The sequence below is a fragment of the Hemiscyllium ocellatum genome, chromosome 8 (assembly GCF_020745735.1).
Source record: "Hemiscyllium ocellatum isolate sHemOce1 chromosome 8, sHemOce1.pat.X.cur, whole genome shotgun sequence".
NCBI classification, from domain to species: domain Eukaryota; kingdom Metazoa; phylum Chordata; class Chondrichthyes; order Orectolobiformes; family Hemiscylliidae; genus Hemiscyllium; species Hemiscyllium ocellatum.
Window position 1 is genome coordinate 110,217,906 of NC_083408.1, and position 14,526 is coordinate 110,232,431.

The 14,526-nt window shown below is 44.3% G+C and overlaps 1 protein-coding gene across 1 annotated transcript in view; it reads right to left on the reverse strand.

Moving 5' to 3' along the window:
- Positions 1-1,886: 1,886 nt before the first annotated feature.
- LOC132818225 (epithelial cell adhesion molecule-like) overlaps positions 1,887-14,526 on the reverse strand; it is a 34,486-nt gene continuing 21,846 nt past the window's right edge. Inside the window, exons 7-9 of the mRNA XM_060829006.1 lie at positions 10,363-10,545; positions 5,889-5,948; positions 1,887-1,940 (exon numbers count right to left, since the gene is read on the reverse strand). Of these exons, the coding sequence (XP_060684989.1) occupies positions 1,887-1,940; positions 5,889-5,948; positions 10,363-10,545 (297 nt within the window). The remainder of the gene's footprint in view (positions 1,941-5,888; positions 5,949-10,362; positions 10,546-14,526) is intronic.

A 14,526-nucleotide genomic window follows, 5' to 3' on the forward strand; every position in this document is an offset into this window, starting at 1 on the left:
CGGCAGAGTGGTTTGCACCAGGGACACTGGTTCAATTCCAGCCTCGGGTGACTCTGTGTGGAGTTTGCATGTTCTCCCCGTGTCTGCATGGGCTTCCTCCCACAGACCAAAGATGTGTAGGTGCATCGTGCTAACTTGGCCTGTCGTGTCCAGGGATGTGTAGGCTGCATGAACTAGAAATGGTAAATGCGGAGTTATGGGGACGGGGTGGGTCTGGGTGGAATGCACTTTGGAGGGTCTTTGAAGACTTAGTGGGCCGAATGGCCTCTTTCTGCACTGTTGGGATTTTGTAAACTTGTTGCAGGAAACACAAATCACTTTCTGCACTGTAGGCTCTCAAAACAGCCGAGAGGTCTCTTGTTTTATGACGTTGGTTAACAGATAAGTATTGATCATGGCATCCTGCTCTTGAGAAGAACACCCCTGCAATCTAACATCCACCCAAGGAGACAGGCTGGGGTCTCAGCTGCTTATCTTATCCAAAGGATGGCACTTTTGACAGTGCAGCACTCCCTCGGTGGGGGGACGTTGGCTTGAAGTTATGCGTTCAGACTCTGAAATGGGCCTTGAACCCAGAACCTTGGGGCTCAGGGGCAAGAGTGCTACCGACTGACAAAAATATCATTGATTTGTTGTGACCATTTTAAAACAGCGAAGCATGATTTCTCTGCCGTCTTCTGTTAATGGAAAATTTGGACAAAACTGCAGCACAAAAGTTTCTGGAACGAGCTGCCAGAGGTGATGGTGGACGGGAGTACACTTTCGGCATTTGAGAAACATTTAGACAGGTACGTGCATAGGATAGGTATGGAGGAGACACGGGCACCTGGGATTCGTTTAATTGTGAAAACTAGGCAGGTTGCTGTAGATCTCTGTAACTAAAAGCACAGATTCTTTGCCATGTGTTAGATTGGCTCTACCTGCTCTCTTCTACCTAAGAGGATATTTCATGAGCAGATTTGAACATTAAGACTGTATTTAAATAGCCTCATTACCATCTCAGGACACATGCTGTTTTCACAGTCCATTTGCTTTCAGTGAAACTCTCCATAATCTGCACATTTAAGTTTCTGCAATTGTATTTTTGACCTTTATAGAGTAGAAGTGTTTTTGTTTCACCAGCTGGGAATTGCAATATTACACCCTGCCGCATGGTTGAAGTGATTTTTAAACAAGAGAATATCACATTGAACACTGAAGAGTCGCGGCTGCCAGTTTCCTCAGAGCGTCTCATGTTCTGCCAAAGAATCCGCACTTGCACAGGGTTTCTGATGTTCTGCCAGTAACGGCATTGCAGCAAAGTAGGAGCTGCTCTGAGAAGCCTTTACCAGATGGTGGGAAGTCGGGTGGCATCCGTCTTCAATGGAAGCACATAAGCACGATAGAGATAAGCCACCTTTTATACAGCTTTCCACTCTGCAAACCAGAGTCATGCAATTCATTTATTACTGACCCCTTCTGTGCCATAATCAAATTGAATTTCAACCCACCCCCCCACCCCCCCACTTCCCAAAAGAGCTAAAGGGTCATAAACAGCCAGTCCCCTATCTGCTGTCTCTCATGCTGTTGTTTCAGAAAAGGTTTTTAGCCTCAGAACCAAATTTAATGTTTTTCCAATGGTACCAGCCTAGAGTCATGGGCTATGTCTCCTGTTGATATCTGTCCCAGCAACTTATTGCAGTGTCAAGCCTGTTCAGTGACTGCAAACCCACAACCTTCCTCCTTCAGAACTGTCTTCAGCCTTGAACCAGAGCAGTCTTCAAAATCAGCAGTTGGGTTTACTCATGGCGCTGTGCAGAACAAACTATAAACATGAGGCTCACTTGCAAAAACTCCTTGCATGCGACAAATACGAGATGTGGGATGCACAAAGCTTCTTGACGATCTTAACGCGCTAAGCCCATCCTCTCAGCAAGGTGATGGTCATCCATTTCTTGCCCCTGCGTAAACCAACAGGTAAAGCTCCATTAGAACTTACAGGAATGAAGCAACAGTGACAGTCCGAGCAGTTTACGCAGGTGATTGGCAGCGCCGTCCAGATAAGGTGCTAGCTTTGACCCCCGGGGGCTGTCTGTAGGATTGCCAACCCTCTCAAACTGCGCTGGGGTCTCGAAGGATGAAAGGTTCATTTCCAAGGCACTCACCCAAGCAAATACCCAGAAGAAAATACATAGAATTGCATGAAACTTTACAAACAAACATTTAAACACATTCTCTTATACTTTCTTTTTGTTTTGCTGTCACACATAACTGAGTGACTTTCCCACCATCCAAATCACCATGACTTTTTTTGTGTGTTTATTTTTCTCTCTTAAATACCATCAGTAATCATCCACAGAGCCAACACAGTATTTACACACAGGGTCTAGTATGGCAATGCAAACCATCAAATGTGAGGGAAGATAGGGAGAAAGGGAAGGTATCAAATCAAAATGGAGTGGGGGGGGTGGGAATAAAGCACTATATCTCCTGCTAAGCCCACCTCTCTCTAAAGGCATTGAGAGCATTGATGGAAACTGCATGTTCCCTCTCCAAGGAACCTTATGTATCCTAAAGAGAATTGGAGAAATGGTTTGTGCAACTGACATGTAAAATTCCCATTGTTAATGAAGGAATAATTTGCTTTTTGATTGGAAGAAGTTGATTTCAAACCCACAAAGTTAAAAATCACACAACACCAGGTTATAGTCCAGCAGGTTTATTTGGAATCACTAGCTTTCGGAGCACTGCTCCTTTGTCAGGTAGCTAGTGGGGCAGGATCATAGGACACAATTTATAGTAAAAGATCTTAGTGTCATGCAACTGATACGATGTATTGAACAAACCTAGATTGTGATTAAGTCTTTAATCACTGAATGGGGATGCAGGTTTCAATTTATTAACATGTAAATCCCAGAACTTGTTTCAAGCCATGTGCCCGAGATAACTTAAGGTTTTATTTTTTAAAAGTGACATTTCAGCTCAGACAGTGCATGAAAGGTGTGAGGTTAGGGTCTGTCTGTACCCTGACTCTGAGTCAGACTGGTTCTATTTCCAAAGTAGGAATTGATAAAATACACATGGACTCACTGCCTACAGACTGTCCTTTTTGAACAAAATAGAAATATCTACAAATGCAAATTCACCGTATAGACTTAGATATGTGTGTGCATGTGTGAGACAGTGAGAATGAGTGAGTGAGTATGCGTGTGTGAGTGAGTGTGTGTGTGTGAGAGAGAGAGGGAGGGAGGAAGTGGACAAAGTTGGCAATTTAATGGAAAGAACAATCCCACTCTCTCATGCATAAGGACTCAACGTTGGGATACAGACAGACTCTAACCTCACATCTTTAATGCATTGTCTGAGCTGAGAAGTCACTCTTTTTTATAAAACCTTTATTTGTCTCGGGAATGTGCCTTGAAAGAATATTAATGAATTGAAACCTGTAATCACATTCTAAGTGATTAAAGACTTAACAGCAATCTAGGTTTGTTCAACACATTGCATCAGTTTTGTGACGCTATGATCTTTTACTATAAATTCTGTGTCCTATGATCCTGCTCCACTAGCTACCGGATGAAGGAGCAGCGCTCCGAAAGCTTGTACTTCCAAATAAACCTGTTGGACGATAACCTGGTGTTAGGTGTATTTTAACTTGTCCAACACCAGCTCCTGCACATCATGCCCCCCCAATGTTGGCTGTTTTGGTTACCCAATGGCCAGAGTGTGAGGTGCGAGGGCATTTGGAAACATGCGCTCATGTGGCACTGCCTCCAGGATTATGCCCGATCACAATTGCCAACCCTTTCCAAGCCAGGTAACCTCATCTCATCCAGCAGACAGTAGTTTGCACTGCCTTATAGACTAAGAAGCAGATCAGGAACCCCCTGCAGATCACTGCCATGTAGCTGGAATCATAATTGAACAGCCCACTGGTCCCTTCAACTCCCCTCCGATTTTACTCCATCCCATTTCACCAATATATCTCGCCATTCTCATCTCCGTCGTACACTTTTCCTGCTTTACATTAAGTACTCAACTATCTCCTGTGCTAGTGCATCTTCGCTCTCTCCTCTTTGGATAAAGATGTTTCCCCTGAATTCCCCACTGAATATTTGGGGCAATTTTATACTTAAATTACGCCTCCTCAAAAGGAAGTGTCTTTCCTACATCTACCCCTCAAACACTCAGCTTTTTAAAGAATGTTAGCAGGGGTCATCCCCCATGGTCCTCTTTTTCTTTTCAGGCCTTACCCCTTGCCATCTCAATGCAATCCTGGCTGTTGAAATTCAGGTGCAGTCTACTTATCATGAAGGGAGAGTCGTGTCAGTAAATCCAAGGGAGGGTCCCACGCTCAGGGTCAGGGGCTATGGTTTGATTTGATTTGTTATTGTCATGTGTACCGTGGTACAGTGACAAATGTTGTCTTACATGCTTTACAGGCAGATTGTACTGTACAAGTGTATCAGGGTAACAGGGCAGAATGCAGGACACAGTGTTACAGCCGCAGAGAAGGTGCAGAGAGAGATCAATATTAACACTTAAAGGTCAAAAGTCTAATAACAGCAGGGAAGAACTGTTCATACATGTATTCAAACTTTTATATCCTCTCTCTGACGGAAGAGAGTGGAATAGGTTATGTTCTGATTTGGAGATGCCAGTGTTGGACTGGGTGGACAAAGTAAAAATCACACAACACCACATTATAGTCCAACAGGTTTAATTGAAAGCACTAGCTTTCAGAGCGACGCTCCTTCATCATGTGATTGACAACTCTGAAAGCTGTGTGATTTTTAACTTCATCAGGTGGTTGTGATGAAGGAGCAGTGCTCTGAAAGCTAGTGCTTCCAATTAAACCTGTTGGATTATAACCTGGTGTTGTGTGATTTTTAACTTTGATTATGTTGGTTGCTTTTTCAATGCAGTGGGTAGTATAGATGGAGTCAATGGATGGGAGGCTGGTTTGCGTGCTGGAATGGGCAGTGTTCCCAACTCTATGTAGTTTCTTGTGGTGTTGGGAACAGCAGTTGCCACACTACACTGTGATGCATCCAGACGGGATGCTTTCTATGGTGCAATGCTAAACATATGTAAAGTAGTGCATTTTTGATGCTGATGATGGAAAAGCTAAAAGCCTAGGGGATAGGGAAAGAATCCTTTGACTGAAAGGCAACACAAATTGTCCTCCAGTCAATGAGGAAGGCAATGAGGCCGAATCCCAAACAAGAAAATACTAAAGAGGAGGGGGGAGTGAATTCTAAATCACTTCATTGACTTTGGGAAGTCTTCAGGTTGTCGGAAGAGAGGGGTCACCAATGGATTTGAGGCTTGGAGCTAGAACATGAGAAGGTGATGTCAACACAGAGGTGAAATAGGAGAGAGGACACATAAACTCAAGAGCCTGCGGATTAAGTGATTCACGATCAAAGGACCATGGCCAGAGTGGAACTGATAACATAGAGTTTGAGAAAAGATCTGTTGGTAAGAAAGAACACAGAGATTAGGAGTGGTCATGGATGGCAAACTTCAAAAGGTGTTGGAAGGTCTTCCCCCAAATACAGGAACAATGTGGATGGGCTTTGGCTTTTCACCGAGTCAGGAGATATTGAAGGAAGACAAAGTGCTGGTCAAGATTTCCTCATGACAGATTTAGCAGCAGAAGAGGCAGTGGCACCCTATCAGAGATTGCAGATGGTTTTTCATCACTCACCTGTCATCTTCCCAAATCAAGAAGCCTCCTTAAAGTTACAAAAGCATCAAAAGTAGGAACAAACTGAATCTAAACCAATATACAGCCAAGAGCCATTGGTGGGAATTGGAGGAAGATGTGTTCATTTATAAACACTGGCCATTTCAGTCACTCATCTCAATGTGGTCCACTGTAGTAGTTACTGTTTAACATACATCACCTCAATCACTTCAAACTGGATTCTCCGTCTGTCTTCTTTAGCTCTCCTTCTGACAACAACCTGCAATCAGATAATGTCATCAACAGTCAGCATTCCATCAGCTCCCATTTTTTCCCCTTCACTTTGTCACAGAATAGAATCCCCACAGTGCGGAAACAGGCCCTTCGGCCCAACAAACTCCACACCAATCCACCGAAGAGTGAATTACCCAGACCCAATCCCCCACATTTATTCCAGACTAATGCACCTAACCTGAACACCATGGGCAATTTAGAATGGCCAATTCACCTGACCTGCACTTCTTTGGACTGTGGGAGTAACAGAGAGAGAGAATTTGTAAACTCCACAGAGATAGTTACCTGAGGCTGGAATCAAACCCAGGTCCCTAGCGCCGTGAGGCAGCAGTGCTAACCGTTGTGCTACCATGCTGCCTAGATCCTGGATCGATATCCTCTTGTGTCTGTTATGGTTCATGCTGAGACTCTCGCTTCCCTTCCTTTCCCCCCAGACGTCAGGTGAGCTGAGAGAAGGCAGTAGTGTGGTGATAATGTCAGTGCCCAAGTAATTAAGGACCCCAGGCTAATGTTCTGGGGATGTGGTTTCAAATCCCACGATAGCTCATGGTGAAATATGAATTCAACAAAAACTTGAAATTAAAAAAATGAATTTGATTACCATTAAGCACCTATTGAGGTGTTATTCCTTCCCATATCAATGTACTTATGCTTTACATTATTAATGTTCTTTAGGGAAGGAAATCAGCCATCCTTACCCAGTCTGGCCTACATATGACTCCAGACCCAAAGTAATGCGATTGATCTGAACAAGGCTAGACAAGGTAAATGTAGGAAGGAAGTTCCTGATGACTGAGGAAGCCAACCAGGGTCACAGCCGAAGACTTTGAGATTGGCTGTTTAGGATGGGGATGAGGAGAAATGTCTTGAGTGGTGAACCTGCGGAATCCTCTGCCACAGAAAGCAGTTGAGGCCCAAAAATTGAATGTTTTCAAATAATAAGGTCTAATTCTTAAGGCTAAAAGGATCAGTGGTATGGGGGAGAACGCAGAAACAGGATATTGAGTTGGCTGATTAATCATGGTCAAAGTGAAGGGGCTGAATGGCCTACTCTTCCTATTATCTATCTTTCTAATTGCCTTCAGGGCAGTTAGAGATGGACAATAGGTGTTGGCCTAGCCAACAATGCTCATATCCTTGGAATGAATGAAAAAGAAATGTAACTCCTGCAGGCCCTGGGTGTCAGGTTGAATGAGGCCAAAGGTCAGTCTTTCCTCTGAGATGTCTCCTGCTGTTCTGCCTCTCCTGCATTCCCAATGTTCATCAGTCCGGCTCTGCCTGCTCAATAAATTCTGGACTTCTCTCCCCAACTCTCACCACCCGCCCACCTTTCAGGTGCTAACTCTTCCCTCGGGACCAAATCTTCTGCTCTCATTTGTTGATATCTCATGCGGCAAGGTGCCAACATTTCTCCCAATAGCATTTGCAAAGTGTCTTAGCCACTTTGTACCATGGTAAAATGCGTTACGTAAATAACTGTTGTGGTTTTGAGAGAGAGAGAGAGAGTATGTTCTTAGCTGCAATCTGAACTTTGGATCAAGGAACTTGACTTTCTAATTCAGAACAGTGATTCTTCAACTGTTCAGTTTGAATCACCCTTTTCCAAATCACCATCTCCAGTCTAAAACATTAAATGGGAAAATGAATTTTTTAACAATCCTTCTTTAGAAAACAGAACAGCAATTTGACAACTATTTCATTGATGAAACCAATTAGAGATAACAATCATTGTTGACTGAACTGTTCTTAAAATGATTCATGACTTTTTTTTCTAAAAATTGGTTTGTCGACGCAGGGAATCACTGGTTGGGGCAGAATTTATTTGGCGAAAGAGGGTACTGCAGATTAGAATCAAGATTAGAGTGGTGCTGGAAAAGCACAGCAGGTCAGGCAGCATCTGAGGAGCAGGAAAATCGACGTTTCAGGCAAAAGCTCTTCATCAGAATTTACTGCCTGTCCCTAATTGCCTTGAAAAGGGAGGAGTGGTGAGCGGTCTCCTTCATCCACTGCAGGCTTTGGGATGTAACTGCATCCACGCTATCCCGGGTTCTGAAGAGGGGTCACTGGACCCGAAACATTAACTCTACTTTCTCACTCCACCGAAGTTGCCAGACCTGCTGAGTTCCTCCAGCAATTTCTGTTCTTGTTTCAGATTTTCAGCATCTGCAGTTTTTTTAATTTTCACATTCTCAATGCTGTTCAGGAGGGAGATCACGATCCACCTCCCCAAATAATTCACAAATCATACCTAATACAATCAGCACATGGTCAAATCAGCGCTCCGACCTGATTTACAATGCACGACAGTCACAAAGTATCTTATTATTTTAATTTTTAAAAGTGTGGCTTCTCATAACCAGAGGAGTTTGTTTCCTCTCCAATTCTGTAACAGTGTGTGTACTCCCTCAGAAATGGATATCTTACTGACATCTTGCAGAACTGTCCAAATCCAGTACATTTTCCTCCCTGTTACTTAATCAGAATTTTCCAAATTGCAATACAATTTAAAAGTGAGGGCTTTTCCATGATTTGAAGAACGAATCCAATCAGAGACTGATATGAATCGAAAATATTGCAAATGCACAGCAGGGCATGCAGCCTTATAATGGCACTTGGCCAGAGACTGGCTCCATATTGCACCCAGGTCCTACAGCAGTCTTCCACCTCCCCTCCTACTGAAGGATGGTGTTCTCCACTGTGACCACTACCAGGGGAGTATTCAGGAGTGAACACCTCAATCGGGCAGGACTCTTTTTAATTGCTGTTGATTCAGACAAATTGCTTGGCTTTTCTCCCCTCATTTCCCTCACCGGCATTTGCGATACAGGCACCTTTCAGTCTCAAGGTTCCAGGTTCGAGTCCCACCCACTCCGGAGGTGAATTTCTCCTCCCTGGGGCCTGGGAGGCAATGGGCACAGAGCTGGAAAGGGAGCCTAATGGGAGTGGGAGGGTGGTGACTCAGAATACAGGCTTCCCACAGTCCAAAGATGTGCAGGTTGTGTAGATTGGCCATGGGAAATGCAAGGTTACAGGGATAGGATGGGGATACTCTTCGGAGGGGCAGTGTGGACTTGATGGGCCAAATGGCCTGCTTCCATACTGTAGGGATTCTATAGTTTGATGATTCCTCCTGGATTAAGTTCCGAATGGGCCAAGAACTTTCTTGATCTGCTGCCAGTCAAACTCTTAAGACATCGATGTAAGGAGCTCTCATGGACCACATAAGGAGCCATTCCCAGCTGGACTGCAATGATCTCTGGTTGGGATGGGAAAGGATTGGTCCACCTTCCCGATATTCACCAATGCAGGCAGGCTGTCAGTTTAGTGGGGGCTCTGATCCTGTGACAATCAAGAGACGGGACACTGTTCATCATCATAGAATCCCTACAGTGTGGAAACAGACCCTTCAGCCCAACAAGTCCACACCAACCCTCTACAGACCCATTTCCCTACCCCATTACCTCTGACTAATGCACCTAACCTACATATCCCTGAATACTATAGAGCAATTTAGCACGGCCAATTCACCTAAATTGCACCTCTTTGTGGGAGGAAACCAGACCACCCGGAGGAAACCCACGTACACATGGGGAGAATGTGCAAACTCCACACAGAGAGTCGCCCAAGGCTGGAATCGAACCCGGGTCCCTGGCACTGTGAGGCAGCAGTGCTAACCACTGTGCCACTGTGCCGCCCTAAAGAAATGGTCTTGCACACATTCACCTTTTGATGCATTAGATACATTGCTAATTGACCTGTATACAGATGTTATTATACACCTCTGGGTCAAGTGGGACTTGTACCCAGGTTCCCCTGGCTCAGAGGTAGGGACATACCAATGTACCACAAGAACCACAAGTATCCTTTAGATACTTTTGCAGACTGAGCTGAATAATTTACCAAACTCTACATCTTCATTATCGCCTGAACCAGTTAAGGTTACGAACTGTAAATAAACAACAGGTTAACATACCCTGTTTAGAATGTTTCCATTGATAAACATGAAACAAAATACCAGTCTCTTCGAAGCTGATCATTACACCCCTGGATTGTTGGGATATCCCCATCTCATTCATGAGCTTTTGGGAAGGAAATCTGCTGTCTTTATCTGGTCTGACCTGCATATGACTCCAAATGTGATTAACTCTGAACCACCCTCTGAAATGACCAGCAAGTCACACATTTGTAGATGTGCTGAGTGTGTCCCTACACCCCACAGACTTCAAGATGGTGATTTTCTCAAGGACTGGTATAAATGAGCAGCAAATGCTAGCCCGTCCATTCAAGTTCCATGAATTGATTTTTCGAAAGCAAAACCCGTTGAACGGGTCAAGAATCAGGAAGAAGGTGTTTATCGAAGGGGAACTGTCGATGCAGGATCGAGCTGGGGGGGTACTTACAAACACTGCAATCCCCGTTAGGATAGCCAGGGCGATGATAATGATAATGGCTGCGAAGCCGGGTGAAATGGTCTTCATATTGATTCGAGGAGGCTCATTGTCAAAGAACCAAACCTGCACCGACTCCCTTTCCACCTGCAGGTTCTTTCCATCCACTTCCAGCATGAATTGGTTCATCTTTAGCTGCAACGTGGAGACATTGGCAAGAATAGCAAAAGAGAAACTAGTTAGGTAGTGCATTCTGAGGTCTGTGCGCTCAACTTAAAGTAGATCAGATACCCAAAACATTAACTCAGGTCAGCTTGAAACAGAGAAGATGGAACTTGTATTTACATACTTCCTCCATGACCTCATGTCAACCACAACATTTAGAAGGCCTCTGGATGGGCAGATGAATAAGGAGGGTTTGGAGGGATACAGGCCAAATGCTGGCAAATGGCACTAGATTAGGTTAGGATATCTTGTTGGCGTGGATGAGTTGAACTGAAGGATCTGTTTCTGACATGTACAACACGATGCCTCCATTTCCTCTGGAAAGTATTTACAATTAACAATGTGCCTAACGGATGTAGAAACTGTTCTAATGTAGGAAATGTGTGTCAATGGGAAACTGGGAAAAGAGTCCATTCACAAGCACTTCATTGCTAACTAGTGATTGTGGTGCGAGGTTTATTTAGAACTGAGATAGTCAGGTGGTGGAGGTTACATAATCGGAGCTTAGTGTTTATAAGATTATAAGCTTTATTTATAGGGACACAAGTATATCACACAGCCTCAATCAAGCCTGCTCTGTCATCTGCTCCTGTACAAATTATCACAACAAGTGACTCACTTCAACTGAGGACATTAAGTGCTGACTGATAAGGAATGAACAGATTCCTTCTCTCTCTCATTTTGAACCACAAAAATTTCAATGGAAAATCCATGTCTTTAAAACCCATTGTACAACCTGCGACTATCCTTCTCAAGTTATTCCTTTGTAAGTCCTGCTAGACAGCACTGATGATGGCTCCTCTATCACTTTACTGATGATCCAGATGGGAAAGGAATTGGCCAGGTTGAGATTTAATCTGCTTTTTGTGCTCAGGTCATGCTTAGGCAATTTCCTAAGTTGTCGGGTAGATGCCAGTGTTGTAACTGTACTGGAAGGGCTTGGCGAGGGGACGCTGGAATGCTATCAGGGCCTATTGCCTTTGTAGTATCCAGCATCTCCAATCATTTCTCAATATTGCGTGGAGTGAATCAAATTGACTGAAGATTGGTATCTGTAATGCTGGGTGCCATTGGAGGAGGTTGTGATAGATCACCCACTCGGCACGGTTAGCTAAAGATTGCTGTGAATGGTGATGTTTATAGACTGGTCCTACCTCCATAATGCCGTCTTACACTCATTATTGAGCCTGGGTTGATCATTTCCTCATTTCCCTCCCCCCCTCCACCTTGTCTCAGTCCCAACCCTCGAACTCAGCACCACCTTCCTAACCTGCAATCTTCTTCCTGACCTCTCCGCCCCCACCCCCACTCCAGCCTATCACCCTCACCTTGACCTTCTTCCACCTATCGCATTTCCAACGCCCCTCCCCCAAGTCCCTCCTCCCTACCTTTTATCTTATCCTGCTTGGCACACTCTCCTCATTCCTGAAGAAGGGCTCATGCCCGAAACGTCGATTCTCCTGCTCCTTGGATGCTGCCTGACCTGCTGCGCTTTTCCAGCAACATATTTTGAGCTCTGATCTCCAGCATCTGCAGTCCTCACTTTCTCCTGGGTTGATCCCCCTGTTTGATGCTCAGGATAGAATGGGGGAAATGCTAGGCCAGGAGATTACAAATATTGGTAAAATAACATTCTGCTGCTGCTGATGGTCCACAGTCCCTCACGGATGCCCAGTCTTGAGTTGCTAGATTTATTTCAAATCCATCCTATTTAGCACAGTGACAGTGCCACACAACACGATGGAGGGTATTCTCAATGTGAAGACGGGACTTTGTCTCCATAAGGACTGTGCGATGACTTCACCTATTGATCTTAACAGATAGATTGGTGAGGATGAGGTTGATTCCTCTTGTTGGTTCCCTCATCCCCACCTGTTGGAGACCCAGTCTAGCAGCGATATCCTTTAGGACTCAGCTGGCTCAGTCTCTAGTAGTGCTTCCACTCAGAGGCATTATGTGTCATAGAAACATAGAAGATAGGAGTAGAAAGAGGCCATTCGGCCCTTCAAGCCTGCTCCACAATTAATCACAATCATGGCTGATCTTCCAACTCAATAGCCTAATCCTGCTTTTACCCAATAACCTTTGATCCCATTCCCCCCAAGTGCTACATCTAGATACATTCAATGTTTTGGCATCAACTACTTCCCATGGTGACATGTCCTTGCTTCCCTCCGTTGTTTCACCAGTTGAGAAGATGGCCGACGGTGTGCAGTGGTGTGATAAGTAGAAAACAGTTGGAGGATTTCTTGCTCAGATTTTACCCGATGCCACAAGATTCCAGACCCAATCTTCAAGATTCCCAGGTGTTACTCCAGTGGCTCTGTCCTTTTGGTGGAACAGGTCATACCTGTGGATTATGTTGACTAATGGATGTGGAAGCAGAAGTATACCATTCGGCCCATCGAGTATGTTCCGTCATTCAATGACAATGCTCAACAGCACTTCCTTACCTCAATTCCTTTACTGATTAAAAATCTCTGTCTCAGCCTTGAATATACCTAACAATTGAGCATCTCTGTGGTAAACAAATTCCACAAATTCACTATTCTGTGACAGAAGAAATTCCTCCTCATTTCTGTCTTAAATGCATGACCTTTTATTTTGAGATTATGTCTAAACTCTACCTCAAAGGAAAACATCCTTAATGCATCTAACTTGTCAACACCTCTAAGAATCTTATACATTTTCATAAAGCTACCTCTCTTTCTTCTATACTCCAACGAACACAAGTCCAACCTACTCAACATCTCCTCATCTCACCATACTTGATATTAGCTCAGTGAATCTTCTCTGTATTGCCTCCATTGCCAGTTCACAGTAACCTAGGTGTACTCTAGTATTTTGTGTAATATTAGCAACATGTCCCTGTTTTTATACACTGTTTCCTTTTGAAATAAAGACCAAAAGTCCATTTGCTTTTGCTGTCACCTGATTTATGCACGAGGATTCCTAAGTCACTCTGCTTTCTGCAATCTTTCTCCAATTAAATAATATTCAGCTCTTCTATTCCTCCTGCCAAAGTACGTAACCTCACAGTGTCCCACATTATGCTGCATCTTAATCTGTTTATATCCCTCTGCTGACTCTGTGCTGTCATCACCACTTGTACTACCACATATTTTTGCGTGTTTTGCCAACTTCAATATACTTCATTCACTTTCCTCATTCAAGTCATTGACAGACATTCTAAATAATCGTGCCCCTGATCCTGATGGCACTAGTTACAGGTCACCATTCTGAAAATGCCCCCTGGTGAGGATGCTGTCTGGGGCATTATCTCCAAAGTGTGTTAACATGAACAGCACAATGTTGGACTAATCTGTGACTCAGCTAAAAGACACAGAAACTGTCCCAGCTTTGCACAAGGGCCCAGGTGATCCCAGATGTTCGGAAGGAGGACACTGTAGGGTCAGTGCCGGGTAGTTCATTCCTATTTGACTTTCCTGTAAGATTTTGATTAATCTGGCTGGTTCTGTAATCCCTTTCAGAGCTCCCTACCAGGAGCTGAGTCCCTAAGAATCACCCAAGTTATGTGGGTCTGGAATCACGTGATTTATTTTCTATTTGATTTGACTTATTATTGTCACGTGTACCGAGGTACAGTGATAAGTGTTGTCTTAAATGCTTTGCAGGCAGATTGTACAGTACAAGTGCATCAGGGTAACAGAACAGAGTGCAGGGTGTAGTGTTACAGCCACAGAGAAGGTGCAGAGAGAGATCGACATTAACATTAAACAGGCCCATTGATTAGATTAGATTACTTACAGTGTGGAAACAGGCCCTTCGGCCCAACCAGTCCACACCGACCCGCCGAAGCGCAACCTACCCATTCCCCTACATATACCCCTTACCTAACACTACGGGCAATTTAGCATGGCCAATTCACCTGACCCGCACATCTTTGGACTGTGGGAGGAAACCGGAGCACCCGGAGGAAACCCACGCAGA